Raw genomic sequence first — 19,303 nt, forward strand, 5'->3', positions numbered from 1 at the left:
ACAGCAGCGAGAAATGATTAGTTGGATGCAATATGGATGCAAGACTTACCTAAAGAATCGAAGAATGTTGTCCCGACTCACTTCGCTTGTACTCGCAGTTGCACGGTTGTATCCAGTATGCGCGAAATCACTACCAAACTTAGCCACTAATCTCGTATCAACTTTTTCACTATATCCCTTTTCCAAGAATTGCGATGTTCGTCAGGTTCAGTTAGCTATTTGATCGAAGCCTTTAGAATTCCCTTATAACCCTGATTCACATTCTGCATCATTATTATCAGATTATTATGAGAACTGTCACACTTCCGTGCATTTACTCTTCTTGTCGTGACGTATTCTCGGTAATAATTACTCCGCAACTGTGTGTCCACATAAAATTCCGAATAAGTCAGGAATTGGAGTGTTTATGTTGAGCTAAACGCACCGAACGCGGCGGTAATCTCCCTACAACTAAACTATATGCCTAATCCAGTTCGTAGATCCAGATTCAAATGTGTTGTTATTGGAAACGCGGTAGAAGATGAACCACTCATCGTCACTTATTTCGAAACCGGTCTTCTGAATGCCTCGTACGGCGGTAAAGCAGAATGCTGTGCTTACGTTATATACCAATCATGCCTCTAATTTATAAAGGCATTTGCATAGGGGGCAGCACACTAACACCTAGTTCGCCGCATAAACTTAAAGTGTGTCCAAAAGCCAGCGTCAGAGATGCTCATCTCTGTTATCGTGGTTCATCTACTGACATTCTTGCGTCTTCGTCGTATCCCTGGATTGTTGATTTGCTTCGTCTCTCTTCTGCCGGATTTCCAGCGTGTAACAAACTGCAGTCCTAGCGATGGGAACGCTGAACTGGCATACCTATATGCTATAAAGTTTGTGGAGCTGCGTTCAGCCGTGGTTCCATATTCCTCACCCGAGGATAGAAATTAACATTAGAAAGAGAAAGGTCAAGCGAACTGTTGGACGTTGCGAGGGAGATAGGAAATACGCGTTACTTCCCGGGTGGGGAATCTGAATGCAGCTTTGACGGTGACAAGTGTGTGTTGTAACATAAGTATACGCGGTGTGTTAAACAATATGAAATTTAGCTTGATACAATGTTACGAGAATTCTTGGCAGTTATAAACGCTCCTCGACGCCTCCACGGCTCGTCGTAACATATTGCAAGGGCATCGGGTGTAGGTGCGATAAAATAAACGAATGAATATGCACCATAACAGGAGGAAGAAAAAGCGGGTGAATTACGGCGTCAGAGTTGTCGAATTACTTCGCGGCAGCAAGGGTTTTGGCTTCACGATATCTGGTCAGCAGCCCTGCATACTGAGTTGCATCGTCCAGGGAAGTTCGGCGGACAATGCTGGTCTCAGATCTGGAGATTATCTTGTGGCTGTAAATGGTCACAGCGTGAGCAAAATTCCTCACGACGAGGTTGTTCGATTGATAGGAAACTCCAAGGGATTTTTGAGATTACAAATTGCTGAAAATTACTACTCCGACTCGTCCGATGAGGAGGGACTGGCGACGGTCCGATCCAAACCAAAATACTCGCACAAGCTAAGAACAAACACCGTCACCCCTGCTCCGGTACAATGTGCGATAGCCAAAGTTGTTCGAGACTTGCACAGTGGGGCCATGTTTGACGCACTTAATCGCTCGTCTCAAAACAAAATACAGTGCAGCCACGCATCCCTTCATCATCGATGGAATATGGCCAGCCCTCTACCACCGCCACCTCCGCCTTTATCTTCAAAACGAGACACCGAAAAGATTGTACATCGCACCATTGTTGGTTATCTAGGCACCATCGATATACCCAATCAATTACCTCCATCCTCAATGATGCAGGTAGGCTTACCGCTAATTGGAGAATTTGAATTGGAACTTACTTCTGTACGAAAACCTTGACCCTTGCAGTAGCTTTGTTACTTTTCTCATGCATTGCAGTTGAACATGTAAATACTTGAACAACAAACACGACAAGATGTTCGGAATCTTCTTTAAGGAATCACCATTATCTTAAACCTTAGTAGTAACTGTTTGTTCTTTTAAATGTAATTGCTATTGACGATGAAACATTAGAGGTAGACTTTACAAGTCTGTGGTCACTTCTGTAACAAAGATTGCAAAAACTGCTTGAAATTCAAAATTATACTGATTGTATCGACCCAACAATCTTAATTACATTGTTATTTTACAGGTCCTAAAGAAGTGTGTGAAAAGACTGAAAGCAGAAAAGAGAAATCCCACAACGGTACTTCTAACAATCCATGTCGCTAACATAAAATTGACAAATTCCGATAATAAAGTGATAGCGGAATATCCATCCTTTCGAATAGTATTTTGCAACTCGTTTTCTGAACTGGATAAACAATATTTTGGTATTCTAACAAAGTCGGTAAAAGACAATGACAATATAGTGTCAAATTCGTGCCATGTGTTCACCATATACTATAAGCTGATAGACCATGCCGTACATTCCAATACTTGTAACATATTTGGATTCACATGCACAAAAACGTCGGAGTTAAATGTCTGCCAAGAATTTCCCGACAGTTGCAACAGTCTAATTGGTGCCATACAAACACTCTACATATCAGACACCGACAGCGAATCTAATCCTTACAACGACGAGGCGAGGCATCGTCAAGCAGCTTCTCCTCAACCAAGTAACGTCAGTACCTCCACGGCTCATTCTAGCAACAGCGACTCCGGGATAGGTTTTAAGGATGACTATGGAAATCAATCGGATCGAAATATGACGGCTGATTTTCACGATCGAAGACAGTATTTGCCAAATTTGCATCTCAGAGATTCCGCGATCGTTTCAAATCAAAAAAACGGCATCCGACCGAGGCTAAAGCCAGCCAATGAGTCCTCAGGGTCTAAATTAACAGTCAGAGCAATACCAGATGTTAGATGGATCGATGATGTTAAAGGTAGCCAATTCAAGGATGCTGATTTCTCGTATGACGCCAACGGAAAACGCGGTGGAATAAATTTTAGTAAAATTCCCAACGTCGGAGAAGGATGCGGTATGTCGATGGCATCTGGTCCGTGTGGGGATGAAGACCGGGATAGGAGGGGGAGCAACACCTGTTTGGGACCATCTGCTCCGCCTATACCCAGCTTGGGGTTGCCTAGTACGATGGCTGCCTCATCCGAGGTAACTCGGGAGGACAATAATATTGGAATAAACGACGCGCTCGAATGGCGGGAGAACGTGGACTGCAGTTTGAGCAACGAAAAACTAATGCTCGGAAATTTTACCGACGAAGACCTCACCAAGCTGAGTCCGAAGGTTTACAGTATTTCGAAGTCTCTGGTGCACAGTTTGGAGGATTTGAAACCGACAATGGAATGCACTTCCCTTCTTCATTCCCATTCCAACAAGAGCGAAAAACCGCGTTGGGGAAGCTTGCAAGAGATACGAAACGTCGGGAATTGTAATTCCAATGCATGCTTGGTGAGTATTTATTTTTCAAAATTAAAGTACATCTTATCCATCGCATTACCGCGCATGAAATTCGGTTTTCAACATAGCGAATGATGAATGCCGAATTTTTTTTCCTCTCACCTGATTATAAATCACCGATGTGTGTGAAACGCGAATAAAATGAATCCGGTCCGGTAATTCGTGAACAGTGTGGGTAGGGAAATAATTTTTTTTCCTCTATACTCAAGACTGCCCTCTCGCCGTATTTTATTCGTTGAGGAGACACACTTTAACGGAAGAATTTATGAACGAGGACTCAAAGTATGCAAAGGTCACATCCTGACCTCTCACGCTTGTCAGCAATTGTCATAGCCTCAGTGCACGCAACCTAAACCCACGTTCCGAAAATCTGTAAATTCTTTCACACGGACATGAAATTTACGACCGTTCAAACTTATTTTGATACATAGAGACAATCCAAAATGCTTCAGGCCTGCAGTGAATTTGTCATATTCAAAAAAAAATTCAGTGCCACCGCATCTATATCAATGCATAGACGTTTTTCGGTGTCAAATTTTTAAGTTTGACGAAAAAAAAAAACAAAACAAAAATATAAACTGATCCGGAGATCGGATGCAATATAGGGGTTTGCGTCATTGCTGCACGTGCCTTTCAAACCGACCTAACGATCGGTTAAAATCCAGAACCGGTTTTGGAATCAATGTAACTGAAGCCCGTTGTAAAATCCCGACCCGGAACCCGTTGTTGAACCGAAACTTGGAACCGGTTCCAAAACCGTGCCCTTATTATTTGTTACCGGTAATCTTCGTCATAATTTCGGCGATAATAAGTTCTTAAATAACAAGCTTGTATAGTATATACTTGACTTCCGTTGTTTATATAGCTATCGTTGACGTTAACAAGGCGTTTGCGAGTGTGAAACACTCTCTAACGACGCTGCAAAGACGAAATTCTTCCAGCTCTCCTTATCTCGCAGCGAACGAATGTGATTCCATAACTTTTGCTACAGCCAACCTTTGATTCTCACATTTGAACGTACCACATGAATGTTTATCGTACGTGCCTTCCCAAGAGCTGCCGAGTCTTTCGTTGAATTCTTTCACCGCAAGTCTGGAACAGTTCCAGTAATTAATGACCCCGATATAAGCACAATTATCATATATGATTTTCTCACTGCGCACTTACCGTGTTCTTGACGAATGGCTCAAGAATTGTGCGAAAACGTCGCCTATTCAACCGCTCACATCGTCTCCATGTCACTGATGTTATTATTGCCATATTTATAAGTTCATCAGGTTTAGTTCCAATTAATACGTGGTTGTTAATTTTCAAGAAAAACGGAAACAGACATTTGCGTGGTTTCCAAAGTCGACCCAGTGTTACACAGCATATTTTACTACTTTTTTGCTGACTGTCATATTCTTTTTGTCAGCACTCATTTTTTTCACCGAACTCCAATATTTACAGGGAAATTACGCCCGATAATTTAAGTCCATGAATTTCATTCTTTATTGTCATTGACCGGAAATTTTTCTTTTTTCTTCCAAGTTACGAATCTACGCCGATAACTATATAACTATATAGTAATCTTAGTATTTTTACTGTGGTTGAAAGTCGTCGGTCATGTTGAAATTGGTAACGTTAGCGTAACGAAACATCATGGAATAAATCGCTGTATAATTTTATAAGAACTTTCAAGGAGTTGCCATTTCAAAATATGAACATTTTTTACCAGCTGAATTTCAGACAATCCTAAAGCTGCGAATTAATGATTTTCCTAAACACGCATCGTTAAGGTAACATTACCAACTTCAACCTCATAAAAATTGTTACATACAGTTTCTTTTTCCTGCAGATATTGTAGTCGGCTAGCTGACATAATTTATAGTAGTACAGTCCCGTCCGCATGTGAAAATGCTATCGCGGTGTGTAGATTACATAAATTGGACTTCCGTTCGAAAAAATAATTACCTGCTACGTTGAGTTCAACATTATTGTATATTATTTTAATCTATATTCAGCAGGCTTGAAAAATCTTATCCAATTGTTGGCTCTCGCGGTTGTGTAATTTTATAAGCTGACCAGTTTCACTAATCATTCGCGTTCGTCATCTTTATTTGGGTTTCATGAGGAAAAGTAATTATATTTTCGTTAATAATTACTTCGACGCATTTCTAATCGACCCATTATAATCAAACTCGCCAACCGTTAATTTCTTTTCTGCATTCATATTAGTTGGTAACAACAGGAAACGGGAACAATTTGCCACCAGTCGAGGTTATTTTTAGACGCGCAAGCTATTTTATCCCCGCGGAGAAAAATAATGGTTATTTGTTAACTTTTTCACTAAGTTGAAAATATTGTCAAAAGAAAAAAAAAAAACACTTCCATGTATTGATAGCGGTTATGCGATACTTCCACGAGGTTGAATTCAGTGTAACGTTAACGAAACGGAATATATTATACCTAGAAAATCCCCATTTTAAAGCTTCGTCAAATGACTTCGGAAAATAGAACCCTTTCCTTTCGGACGGTCCGTATAATTTCATTTAATCCTGGAATAGTGAAATCAGGATTTTTCCTAAAAGTGTGTCGTTACTGTATCAACATTACGACTTTCAACCTTATATGTACTTCCCTCTCCTCGCATCGTAACAATTGTACTATAATTTCAACATTGCGGATTACATATCAACCGTAGTACCGTAGATACGCAACTGCAAACTGTGTAACATGTGAGAAAAGTCGGCAAGGTGCAACGGATGTTCGCCGTTCTCCACAAAGCCTCGGTATATTATAACTACATACCTATATACGTATGCACATACATCCAGCAATGCACAATGCCGTGAACTAGCGAACACTTGATAAATTTTATTCTATCCTAGGTAAATACCATCTCCCACTCTCTCTCTCTCTCTCTCTCTCTCTCTCTCTCTCTCTCTCTCTCTCTCTCTCTCTCCCTCCCTCCCTCCCTCCCTCCCTCCCTCCCTCCCTCCCTCCCTCCCTCCCTCCTTGAATATCCACCAGGCCTCCCCAGCCCCGTCATTTCCTGCTCAAAGTTCGTGCGGTGCTTGCGGCGTTGGTTGACGGTGTTCGCCTGTGTGGATGCGGCCATTATACATACATGCACGTACATATGTAAATGCGACGATTATATGCCATCGCGTCGTGTACCTGCGTTTCGTTTTCGTAGTGGATGCATACAAGTAATACATGACGTATGTACGTAGGAGTGAAGTATCTCAGACGGTGTATCATCAGCCGGTCTACCGCACACCGATGTAAGGATGTTACTTACATTCGTGCGCATCGTGCTGCACACACGACTAAGCAGGCAAATATTTCATTCAGAGTGGCATACGACTGGTGCGCGCACCGAAGGCATGATGCTTTGAAGGGGGAGGGGGGGGGGGCAATGTGTGCATGTACACACATAGTACCCTTTTACGCTTCGTCAGTAGCGCTTCATAATGCACGCTGTCAACTTGACGAGCAACAGACGTCGGTGGTGTGCTGTGTAGTAAACTTCGATGCTGGGCGTAGCCTATAAAATAATAATTACGCGTGTGTGGCGTGTGTAACTCATGTGACCGATGCTGGATATATGCATATGTATGTTGTATACGTGTAGATGTGAGGTTTTAATTTTCTTTTTCGTGAAAGTGCCGGCAGTTGTGTGCGGAGAAGTTTCAGTGGAATAAACAAATATACATTTATGTATATATTGCATATTTTTAAACTCGTTTAAAGTTATAATATATACGTTAAGTGGGACACCTATATGTTATTTATTCGCGTTCCTCCGTTTCTCGGCCGCTATATTCCCACCGATATGGATCGACACTTTGTTGTACGTAGAACAATGATTATATAAAGATGCTCTCGCTTATTGTAAGAATATAATTTTATACCGCTTTAGGTTCCATTGTTGCGGGGATAAATTATATCCGATGGGGAATTACCTTGTACTGTTTTCTAGTAACTAAACATAAACAACACACACTCTGTAGAATACTCTGCAAAGAATAATGTTTTCGTTCACAACAATAATTACGTAGCGCGGAGATCACGCATCCGTTATTCTCAGAGTTATTAGACAGACGAGTTGAAACTCTTGGAATCATTCTTTATCACTAATAAGTTACGCTGAGATTCTTAGGACTACAATATTGTCAACTCTATTTTCTCCGCATACGTATTATGTGCAGTAGATACTCATGTACGTACTTCAGCACAAGATATAACAACGTATCTTCTTTTCTTGATGGATGTTACACTTGGCTGTTTGATGCCCCAAGTACGCTCGGTGCAATTTAATTGGTGCCGACAAATTGGTAATGAGTCAGTCGGCTTCTCTTTAACTCCTCGTTCTCCGAATAATGCCCACAATTACTTAAATTAGTAACAAACGTAAATAATGAATGAATTCTTACGAAGGGCATTCGCGGTATGATCGAGGAATAAAGCAGCACGGGAAATTTTCTATTTTCAATGAGAGAATTTTTTTTTTTTCATCGTCCCGCGTGCTTCGCAACAGCTTCTCCGTTATTTATTCAATATATCATACTTGCTGTATCAGCGAGACTGAAACGCTTGCTTTACACACTTATTGCATCCAATTTACTGACGGTACGTCATTCGCCAGGGCTGAATGTATCCGTTTTTCTCTTCGACAAGCATGTCGAAGCGAATGACTTCAGTGAGTTAACGTGGAAAAGTCAAGTACCACCGCACTTGCATTCATCGAATTATTCCAAGAACGCGTACATCAGCTGCTTGAAAAATACACATAATTACGTTATTCTCAATGATATATGCGAACAATCGAGGACATATACAGACGATGAAAAAATGATTTTGCACCTGAGTATTTTTTCTCCGTAGAAAGAATAATATGAATAGAGTTGAGAAATGTAACTAACGAAAGTTATCCTTTTTTCTTATTATTACTACTACTACTATTATTATTAGTATTATTAGTGTTGTTGTTGTTGTTGTTATTGTTATTATTGTTGTTGTTATTATTATTATTAAATAATCGTGAGCCATTTTTGTATTTCCGAACTTCAAGCTGGTTATTTTTCAAATCTATATTTTTTTTTCTCTCTTTTTATGTCAACGTCTTACGAAAATCGTCAATCCAGGGTCACATAGAGTGTTGCGATCATTCCGCTTGTATGTAGATGGAATAATTCGTGGCTGAAAGTAGCTTCAGTGAAAATTCTGATGTTTGAATTACTTCCTGGGTCACCGTCGCGGGTGACGGAACGTCGAAATTAGGGCGAAACGAGAAAGTACTAACTCCGCATCTACCACGGATTTTGAGGCACAAAATAATTTGTAACTTTAAAATTCTTCGTGAATTTGCGTTAAAAATGACCGCTAGGTATTGTCGTTCACAAATTTTTTTTTTTTTAATCAATTAATTTTATTCCACATAGTGTAAAAATTACCACATTAACGTACTGATGTACTCATTTTTTTGATTACAGCATAGGAGCATAGAGTCTTTTGAAAAGTCTAGTAATTGCCACGGCATACATTCGTGGTCCACAAGTTTTGAAAAACTTCTGGAAGATCCGGCAGGTCTACAAACTTTTGCTGTTAGTATTTTTATCGCAACATATTAAACACATCATTTCAATTATCTAGGTAATTATTTGTCCGAAAGATGAAGATTAACGCTTTGACTATTCTTGGAATCATTTTCTATTCAGAATAATTTAGTCTCGAAAATTGTCAATTGTATCTTATACAATGTTCCGATTTTTTACTTTTAGGAATTTCTCAAGAAGGAATTCAGTCACGAGAACATATATTTCTGGGCAGCTTGTGAACGATATAAAGACACTGAAGGTGCGAGCAGTCGTAGACGATTGGCATGGCAAATATACCAACGTCATTTATCGACCTCTGCCTCGGAGCCTGTAAACGTGGACAGTCATGCCGCGGGTCAAATTACTCAGGATCTCTTGGATGAAGCTCCTGCAGCATTATTTTTACAGGTACAAAAGTGAAGAGAACGAACAATTCTTAACTGACGATCAGATTGTCGTTCAGAGAAACGATTGTCATTAAACTTATCAGTGAAGTCGTTTATTCAAACATGTGATTTATTTCACAGGCACAAAAGCAGGTCTTCAATTTAATGAAGTTTGATAGTTATCCAAGATTTTTGAGATCTGAACTCTATCGCACATGCATGGAGGCCGGAAGTAGCGTAGTTCGTACCCAAGATTGCGATCTCAGCTTAACAGGCTCGCCTCATATAAAATTAAAAAAAAGTCATTCTGATGCAGAGGATCGAAGTAGAAAGTCTATTCTCCCTTGGAACAGAAAGAACAGGTGTGTAATTTGTATAAATTCAATACAATCTGAAATCAAGACGCTCAATAATTAGCTGGTGAATAGTCGGGCTGGGACAAATAAGTGATAATTGAATATGTCGATACGATTCGATGTAGAAGGGGAGGAGATTGAGGTGTTGATATTACAGGTCAAAATCTAAGGATCGCGGAGAATCTGAATATAATAAAACACCTTGCAGAAACGAGACGATCTACAAAAGTTTCACTACCATAAAGAAGGAAGTGGAAGGGAACAATAACGACGACAACGTATCAATATCCAGCAGTAGATCTTCCTTGGCGTCTTGGGATATCGCGTTCAGGCTATCATTCAACAAAAATGTGAGTTGAAACCAGTATAGAACTTTACCACTATTCCTACCAGCCGACAACTGCACTCTGCTTAAATAACTCATCATTAATCGTATCATAAAAAGATTCTGTGGACAAGATGGGAATATCTAATGGATTGATAATTTTTGGTTTATTTTGGAGTAATCAATGTTCTCCAACGAAGATACGATATAAAGCCAAAAATTATCAAACTCGTTGAGCAAATTTATTCTGAAGTATAGCTCATGTTTTGAAACACTTTTTCTGATAAAAACTTTCTGATTTTACAATAAAATTACATAATTTCCAACTATTTGTCTCTGCTGAAAATTCATTATTGAGTCCTAACGCATGCTTACTAACTTTAATTTGGCTCTAAATTAATTTTAATGTCGTTGAAAAACGCACTTTGAACCTACTTGCACGCTCAGACTTTATATCGAAACGGTATTCTTGATGCATTGCTTACAATTCACTGGTCTAACTCTGTCCGTTGCATTAAAGTAATTTTATTGATTAAAAATTGTAGTCAGTGTCATCTTACGAAGGACATTCGAATAACAAGAGGGAATCTCCCCATAAATGTACTGGACTGTGCCGGGTAATATTACCTGACGGGTCTACAACTGTAGTGCCAACTAGCCTACCAGAGAGTGTTAAAGATGTGGTTACTCGACTTCTCGATAAAAGAGCTCTATGTTATTCCAACTACGATGTTCTCATACTTAACACCGTTGAGGTTAGTGTGATGATGTTTTCGAATGCCACTTTCGAAAAAATCCGACTTGATATTATTTTTATTTCCGAACAAATAACGACTGAGATCATTAAAAAATTTCAAAACTTTGTGGAATGCAAAGAGCTGAGCAGTTCATCTAGTTATTTGCTAGTATTTCAGCTGAATACGGCTGTGTTTGTATTTAAACAACTGTGTTCTCAATATTTTACAGAGAATAAATTTAAAGGATTCCTCATCGATATTAGCAGGTGAAGAAGTCCAAGTTGTTCCAACAAAAGTATTAAAATTGGATTTGCCGTCCCGTAGAATGATTACCGTTGTTGCGCGTAAAGGTCGAACTCTTAGAGAAGTACTCAGACCATTACTCAATAAATATGGTTTTAAATTGGAAACAGTAACTGTCTGGGCAGACAATCTTGTTGTCGACATGGATGTTGCTGCAATTAATGCTCCAGCTAGGCTTACATTGACATCAACCAACCAAGGTATTGTCCATTGCAAAATTCACATTGAAAAAATATTCAGTATACGTGGATTTTTAACTTGATTTATAAGTTGATACTAAGACTTGATTGTACATTTATGTCTTTCCTATAGAGTTCCATCAAGACATACCATCGTTGACATATACCGATGATATATCACATTCGCAACCAAAACTTGATGAAATAACTAATAAAGTTTTTAAAGAATTATTAGTCAGCAAAAGTACAAATAAATACCAATACGACGAAGGTTCATGCAAGGTGAGAATTCGTATCCTTGTTTTCATGAATAAATGTCTGATGTAAATGTTCTATTGTGTCTTTTATGGACAATATACTATACATGTTGCATCATACTTTACAGTCTGAAGATCAGCGATCTGAAAGTTCTTCTATTTTGTCCAACAAATTTTTTCTACGCGAGTCCACAATTCATGGAAAGAAAAAAGTGAGTGAACATTTGGAATCATTTCAGTTTTCCTCTTATCTTATCTCATATTATTACCTAAATCAAGTACCTTTCTTAAATCACAATATATTATTTCAGAGTAAATCAAAATCTAGCAATACAAGTGAAAAAAATACCTTGACGGACACTGCGGCTGATGTGTGTTCTCGACCCCATCCCCCCTTGATAGCTAAATGGCGAAACGGTGTAAAATTGCAGCTTCCTGGCAGATACGATGGAGAGGGTAAGCAACAGGTTTTCCTTGATTTAAATCACCTGATTTAGCATGTAATTCATTTAAAGCTTTTTCAGATTTGTACGAAGGATTGAAACGTGCACAAAGATCACGGCTAGAAGATCAGAGAGGAACTGAAATTAATTTTGAACTACCTGATTTTTTGAAGGTATGTCGCTATTATCGATGTATGGTGAGCTTAGAGGGGCACTACCTATTATAAGTTTGTTACCTTCCGAAAGTCCAGCAATTTACACGTTGTATAAAAGCCCTATTTTCAGAACTAAAATCAAACGCATGTGGAATTTCAGATATAGTTTTCACTTATCATCAAAGGCGACTTCTGTACATAAATGTTAGTATTCGACAGGGATTACGTCACGTGTATGGAATCATTTCCGCAAGAAAAATGTGGTTTACGTTCACTGATAGACCAGGGTGGCCACTGGTCAAGGATTTCTGGAAAGCCTGTAAAAGTCGTGAAATTCTGAAATTCTGAAACAGTCGGGGGTTTTCTGCGGAAAGTCGGGGAATCATTCACTATATTTTTTTTTTTTTTTCATAGAAATCCGTCCCACAATTTTTTTAAGCTTTAGATAAATTAGATCGAATACAAATTTTTTTATCATATCCGGGAAGGTTCTCTTCAAACTTTGAATATTCCTAAATATTACCTTACGAATGATTGTGCACATCGGCTAGATGAGACAGTGTGACCTAATATCAATTTTCTATAACCAATTTATCCGAGTTGATCAGGGAAAATTATAAAATTAGTGTCTGGAAAATGTTGAAAAGTTGGGGAATTTGGTGCCGAGATTTGATGGTCACCCTGTAGACGTCACCAGAAAACCATTGTTTTCAACTGCTAACTCAATACCTGAAAATCCAAAAATTGATTGTTTTATATGAATGGCATACTGCGGGATATTTTATTACGTGTATTCGACTGATTTTTTTTTAGACGATTCGTCATTATTTTTGCGTGCTCTTTTCTTTGCAATGTTAGATTCAATACCTCAGAAGATAAGCTATAACAAAAATTTTTGTACAAATATATTATTCCATTTTACATAAATGTAACACATTAATAATTATGATCTCACGATCTCAATCTTAGAACAAAGAAAACGGAAAACATCCCGGAAAGAAGCTTCGAAGAGTACGTGGTACCTCTGGCCATGTCGAGAGCAATACCAGGTTCTATGATTCAGGGGAGGATATGAAAGCTGCTACTGGTATTAATAATTTCGAAACGTGCAACTTTAATGGTAACGACGGGAATTCAAAATCGGCTTTCCACTATAATTTGGCACACGATGAAGGCAGCGAGTCAGCCAATCATGGTTTTGAGTCCATGAGTCCGCTTGAAGTCACCATGGTAGAAGTCGATCAAACTCTAACAGAAAATAATCTACAACCACAGTTTGATATTCAAGACAGCAGTAGTTTTAAGCCACAATTTGTAGCTGCTAGTCCTACTAAACTTTTGACGCCACCACCCCTTCCTCCAAAACCGAAAATTCTATCTAGCGGTATCAAAACTGTGCATATGGTAGCCAGGCCCTTGCAAAAAATTATTCACGACAATTCGACAACTGTTGAATCATGCGAGAATAAAAACATTTTTTGAAACTTTATATCAACTATTGCTTTTTGATAACAATCTTAACTACATGAGAATGAAATGATACGATATTTATATATATATTTATGTATAGAATTTTGTCGCCTACTGATTTCATGAGGTTGTGAGATTTATTGTGTCAGCGTATGTTCTATACATGTATCGTATGCATGATTTACCTAAAGTATTCCATCGTAGAACTCCACTCTGAGGATTTATACGTATATAGATACTCAATTTGTACCTATTCACGACAGCCTGGTTTAAGATGGGTGCCTGTTTCAGGCACCTGAGAGCCTCTTATCAAGTGCCTTTCATCAAGGCTTGATGTTAGATGAATTCAAAAATAACAATATTGCAATTGTTATATTTATATATTACATTATTCTTCATTCCTGGTTGTACAGGATGAATCGAGAAGAGATATTTTATTGTATTTATATAATCTGTATACTACGCAATAGAATAAATACGGATATACGAAAGTATTATTAACTTTTATACTTCGCAAATAAAATGAACATGAAGATTTCGCAAAGCATTTGTTTTACCAGCATACCGAACTTCAGATGTTTCAGTTCCGTGTACGAGTCCGGCGGGGCGGATGCTTCACCAGTTCAGCTCGCCTAATGATAACGAAAAATCGAGCGATATTACAATATCTCGATGGTCCATTTTATTTGTCCAACGGCAGTGTAGCGTTGATGAAATTATTGTAATTTTAAATATTCAAAAATTTGCGTGTTCGATCATTGAATTTGATGTCTAGAATTCGGTTAAACAAAACAAGCTCGCAAAATCCTCGCGTACTTCTAACGACCATCGACGAAGCAATTGATGTAATAGCGCTTTTGTTATGTGAATGTAAGTTTGAATCGTCTTTTCAAAACTTTGAACGTGGACTGAACTTATACGCTTCGGAAAAATTGATTTAGAATGCTTATTCATTGTAATAGAATTTTCAACAGACGATTGTCGGCCAAATCTAATAACGTCTCAAGTAAACATTTTACTGATTAAAGATCAGGATGCCGCCATCTTGACCTTTGATCGCTAAACGTCCCATTTGTCATTTTTGAAGTAAAAAACAAGTGAAAATTAGTCAAAACGATATAACGGAGATCGGATAGCCAACGAGGCCCAAGATTGCAATATTCCATGACTATAACCCTGAACTCTAGAATATGTCGACGTTATTTACTAACTACCAATTTCTGATTGTGTGTACTCGGTTTGTGAAGTGAAAGTGTTAAGTGAAAATATAATTTTTATCATTTATTTGCTCTATTTCAGCGACAAAAATTTTTGTGTGCGTGATTACGTGTTCGATGTAGATAATCGATATCGTGTTAAGTGTTAAGTGAAAATATAATTTTTATCATTTATTTGCTCTATTTCAGCTACGAAAATTTTTATGTGCGTGATTACGTGTTCGACGTAGATAATCGATATCGTTTTAACGGCTTACAATTAGTAATCGTGTTAGTGTCAGTGAATGTGCAGTGTTCTTTCAATAATACAGCAAAACGACAAGTGCATTCGTCAACTCCAAAGTCAACAACACCAATAATCTTCCTGTATTAAGGTTCGTATAGAATCAAATTTTATTATGAATATAGAATTAGTATGCAATGTTATACTTCAACATTGACTGGGGAATTGCGTGTATTTTTGACTGGTTAGAATATGGATAAGAATCATTCCCGATTAAAAATCACGCTTGAATTTGAACAGAATTCAAATGATGTCTTATTGTCAGCGAGAGACTTGCGAGAATTGCGAGCGTCAATATCGATGTGGCATACCTATATGTGTACGTAGTATACATGCATCGTCGAATGAAATCCCGGGTTCGTTTTACATTTGAGCGGTCTTGCAGCTGTCATATTTCGATACGCTGCGAAGCATTGTTCAAAATACGAAAATTGTCTACCTTACAGCGTTGAATTTGTTAATAGAGTGCTTAACAGCGGTTTAATCGAAAGAGAACAACTAAGAACTGGTTGTTTGTTTGGTAAAAGATGCCGCCCAAGAGTAAGAATAAGGTTAGAAGCTGATGATTTTTACAATTCAAAAGGAAAACATATTTTTTTTATCGAATTAAAATCATAATTTTTCCGTATATTTAACAACCATCATATTTAGGAATATTTAATAATATTAGTCAACATTGGGTGCACTGACGAAACGGAAAATGAAAATGAGACAAGTTTCTTTGAAAAATCAAAACAGGTGATACAACTGTTAATTAAAAAAAAAGTAAGTATTCATTTAATATTTTCTGACGAAACAGATTCGCTTATTTGTATACCTAAATCTTCAGTGAGCACTAATCCTTCAATTATGAGCCATAACGTGATTTTCAGATTTTTTTGCGTCCTAAAGATGAAGTGGGTATTGTACTAATGGGTGCATCTGAAACAAAGAATAAATTATTATTTGACAACATTGTGGAAATGAATTCCTTACAAGTACCTAATTGGAATTTAGTTGAAAATGTCATAAATTTGAAATGTACTAAAGAAAAGACTAATTGGGTAGATGGTATCACAGTCGCACTTGATTACATAAAAAGAGAATGTGTGTAAGTATATTTTAAGCAGAAACTGAACATTTACTTTTATATTTAATGTTTGATATAATGATTCATTAAGTTCTTCTCATTTCATTTTGTCTTAGGGAAGCGAATGCAGCACGAAAATTGGTTTTATTGACTGATTTTAAAGAAGATCCCACTATTATTAGGCAATACGATGTCGACAATGTTGTCAGTGACATAAATGAAGCATACATTGATTTATTAGCAATGTAAATCAGCCAAAGGATATTTGAGTAGACAGATCAAAGCGACATAATCACAATGTCAAAAACCAATTAAATTTACAATTATCATTGCACGGACATCCAATTAATAAATTATTCTTTATCTCATAATTCCAGAACTAACAACTCGTTGAATGCAGACTTAGAAATCGAGTTAAATCCCAGTGAAGAAGTTTTTGCTAATGTTTGTAAAATGGTGATTAACATACATTTTTTAGTTTACTAAGTTACTGCAATACAAGTGAATGAAAGATAACAATCTTTCTAAGTCTGTAAGAAAAATTTAGTGAAAAAAAAATGTAACTTACATGCTTCAACGAACCACTTTACATAGTAAAATTTATTATATTTGATCTGGTTTATACCTACCAAACTGATACATAACTCTTTTCATTCGTGATAAAGGTTGAAGGCAAAATATTGACAATAGACGATACTCTACCAAAATTGATGATTTATAAGGATCATCCGAAAAAAGCAGCGGCTTGGGAGGTCGACATGGATTTATTTGATATTAAGATTCCAGTAATTTTTTATTTGAAAGTATGTAAACGGCGAACACATTAATTAATTAGTCCTGCACACTCAATTCTATATAATTATACACATTCATTAGACAACAGAGGATTTCAAATTACCTAAATGGCAAAAATTCACGGAGTCGCAAACTGCAAAATTTCCAGTTCAAAAAGAACGTACTTTGGTGGATAAAAATAAGGATGAAATTGATGAAGAGAATACAATTACTGGCACCATGTACGGACGAAAATTCATACCATTGTCAGGTACAGTCTTTTACATCAGTTCTCAGGCAGTATCAGAAAATGATTTTTCTTCCACTTTTGTATACGATTTGAAAAATTGTTTGAAATTTTTCTACAATAATAGACACTATCAATTCAGAGAGACTCATGGTCTTCGAAAATATAGTGTAATGAAAATTGAAGATCCAGTCACTGGATAATTTTTACAATAACAATGAAGGAGATCCCTATTTGACTGAAAAAAGGACATGTCGTATAACGAACTTAAAATTTCCAGATGAAGATAAAGCTATGTCAAAATATCAGAGTGGACCAAAAAGCTTAATGGTTTACGGTTTTACAAAAGAACGCCGTGTCAGACTCGATTATTTGGCAGGCAAAGGCTCACACATTGTTGTGCCTAAACTACAGGTAATTAATATTACTTGCTGTTTTTCATCAACCTTTTGCGATGAATGTGTGATATTATTAAATTTATATAGTAATTGGTATATCTGCGGACTTTATGCTAACGAATTTGATCCTATACCCCTCAGTGGGCCAGTCCATTTTACTCATTGGTAAAGGCAATGATGGACCGTGAAACAGTTGCTATTGTCAGAAGGGTATATAGAAACAATTTAGCACCGAAAATGGGTGTGCTGATTCCAAAAATTGATGTCCCGGGGCAACTTTGGGTATGTGTCAACTTTTTTTTAAAATCTAAAACAAATGAAACCACATCGTATCCATGTAATGACTTGAGTGTTGATTTGTATCTCCTGTAGTGTCTGGTATACATTGAATTAATTTTTGCTGAAGATCGAAGGATATTACAACCAAAACCTATAACGTCTACTCTGAATGAATTATCGGATGCACAAAAAGAAGCTGTGGATGATCTTATTGATTCAATGATGCTGGCGACAGTAGAGTATGTGATTTTAAGTCATTTAAGCGTACATTAGCAAGAACTTATAGTAAATATTCTCGTAATTTGAGAATTTGAAATACATCTTTTTTCAGAAACAATTCCATGGATGAGAGGCAAGAACCGTTTGAAGCAGGCACTGTCAATCATGTCTCGAGGCAGTATATATGGGATGTGTTGGCCCATAGAGCATTGTATCGAGACGATCCTTTACCACCTATGTCAGATTTTTTGCAAAAATTTTTTGAACCGCCTCAGTCTGTACAGTTGAGATCAAAACGACCATTAAAGGATATCAAAACACTTTTCCCCATAAAAGCTGTTGAGAAAAAAAAAAATTTCAAAAAGTAAGATTTAGTATCTAATATTCGTGTGAACAAAGAAGAAACGAACACTCCAACAATTTATTCGATTGAATCTCAAAATTACAGAAGATATGAAGGAGGGCCAGATGATCTGAGAGAACCCTTCGAGAGTGTTGATCGTAGTACCCAGGATTTGAATGCAACGACAACAGAAAAAAGTGTCGATAGAATTGCAGAGGACTCAGAGATGGAAGAAGCACAGTTGTCTCTAATTGCGGAAGCTGTTGAAGCAGCCTCCCAATCAATGGATGTAGACTTAGAGGAACTGGTAAGTAAACTAATGTCTTCTACATTCTGCTAAGCTGCCACATAATGCTGAAGTGGTCCTAGATACTGTTCATTGATGTCCAGTGCATGAGGGAATCTTGAAGCATTAGGTAGTTTTGATAAAAAAAAAGAAAGAAATTCAATCATGTTAATTTGTTTATAAAATAGCTAGTCACATATTATTAGAATTCTTCCCATTCGCTTCTAGGCTAAAAGCATGTAGAACATGATACAATGCTCGACTGGCTCAAGGTCTTAATCAACAATCTTCCATTACTTCGCTATCCAAAGGTACTTACTTGATAACTCGTATAAATATGTAAGGATGAAATATTTTTAAATAAAATTTTGTGATATTTACATTTGCCATTGCTTTTCTCAAGGTTACATTCCGCATAGCTATCCCACTATTCCTTCAATCTTACAGGTAATCTCACCAACAAGTTGAACAAATTTTTTTAGAGCCAACTATCTAAGCAACTATACCGATAAAAACTTGA

General features: G+C 37.4%; 2 protein-coding genes across 4 annotated transcripts; both read left to right on the forward strand.

Moving 5' to 3' along the window:
- Positions 1-859: 859 nt before the first annotated feature.
- Positions 860-14,206, forward strand: LOC107218224 (regulator of G-protein signaling loco). 3 transcript variants are annotated; one of them, XM_046743046.1, is made up of 13 exons: positions 861-1,848; positions 2,201-3,466; positions 8,953-9,063; positions 9,241-9,465; positions 9,585-9,805; positions 10,008-10,149; positions 10,670-10,879; positions 11,091-11,364; positions 11,477-11,625; positions 11,729-11,812; positions 11,912-12,056; positions 12,125-12,216; positions 13,168-14,206. In XM_046743046.1, exons 1-13 carry the CDS (start codon positions 1,204-1,206, stop codon positions 13,678-13,680), a joined length of 4,077 nt encoding a protein of 1,358 aa, XP_046599002.1. In that variant the 5' UTR covers positions 861-1,203; the 3' UTR covers positions 13,681-14,206. The 3 variants fall into 3 exon arrangements, with proteins under 3 accessions (XP_046599003.1, XP_046599002.1, XP_015511524.2); XM_015656038.2 differs by having other exon boundaries at positions 862-1,848; positions 9,957-10,149; XM_046743047.1 differs by lacking the exon at positions 10,670-10,879 and having other exon boundaries at positions 860-1,848; positions 9,957-10,149.
- A 1,288-nt stretch (positions 14,207-15,494) lies between these two features.
- On the forward strand, positions 15,495-19,163 carry LOC107218209 (X-ray repair cross-complementing protein 5). The gene is made up of 13 exons (XM_015656010.2): positions 15,495-15,719; positions 15,820-15,933; positions 16,041-16,258; positions 16,354-16,482; positions 16,615-16,693; positions 16,903-17,040; positions 17,114-17,282; positions 17,539-17,672; positions 17,798-17,938; positions 18,029-18,174; positions 18,267-18,518; positions 18,603-18,804; positions 19,012-19,163. Exons 1-13 carry the CDS (start codon positions 15,696-15,698, stop codon positions 19,024-19,026), a joined length of 1,761 nt encoding a protein of 586 aa, XP_015511496.2. The 5' UTR covers positions 15,495-15,695; the 3' UTR covers positions 19,027-19,163.
- Positions 19,164-19,303: the final 140 nt, after the last annotated feature.

This window comes from Neodiprion lecontei, chromosome 6 (genome assembly GCF_021901455.1).
Source record: "Neodiprion lecontei isolate iyNeoLeco1 chromosome 6, iyNeoLeco1.1, whole genome shotgun sequence".
NCBI lineage: Eukaryota > Metazoa > Arthropoda > Insecta > Hymenoptera > Diprionidae > Neodiprion > Neodiprion lecontei.

Coding starts and splice junctions, on each gene's coding strand:
- LOC107218224 (XM_015656038.2), top strand. CDS start 1,204: ATGAATATGCACCATAACAGGAGGAAGAAAAAGCGGGTGAATTACGGC. Junction 12,057..12,124: donor TGGCAGATACGATGGAGAGG/GTAAGCAACAGG, acceptor AAGCTTTTTCAG/ATTTGTACGAAGGATTGAAA. Junction 12,217..13,167: donor AACTACCTGATTTTTTGAAG/GTATGTCGCTAT, acceptor TCTCAATCTTAG/AACAAAGAAAACGGAAAACA.
- LOC107218209 (XM_015656010.2), top strand. CDS start 15,696: ATGCCGCCCAAGAGTAAGAATAAG. Junction 17,673..17,797: donor TTGTTGTGCCTAAACTACAG/GTAATTAATATT, acceptor TATACCCCTCAG/TGGGCCAGTCCATTTTACTC. Junction 18,175..18,266: donor ATGATGCTGGCGACAGTAGA/GTATGTGATTTT, acceptor ATCTTTTTTCAG/AAACAATTCCATGGATGAGA.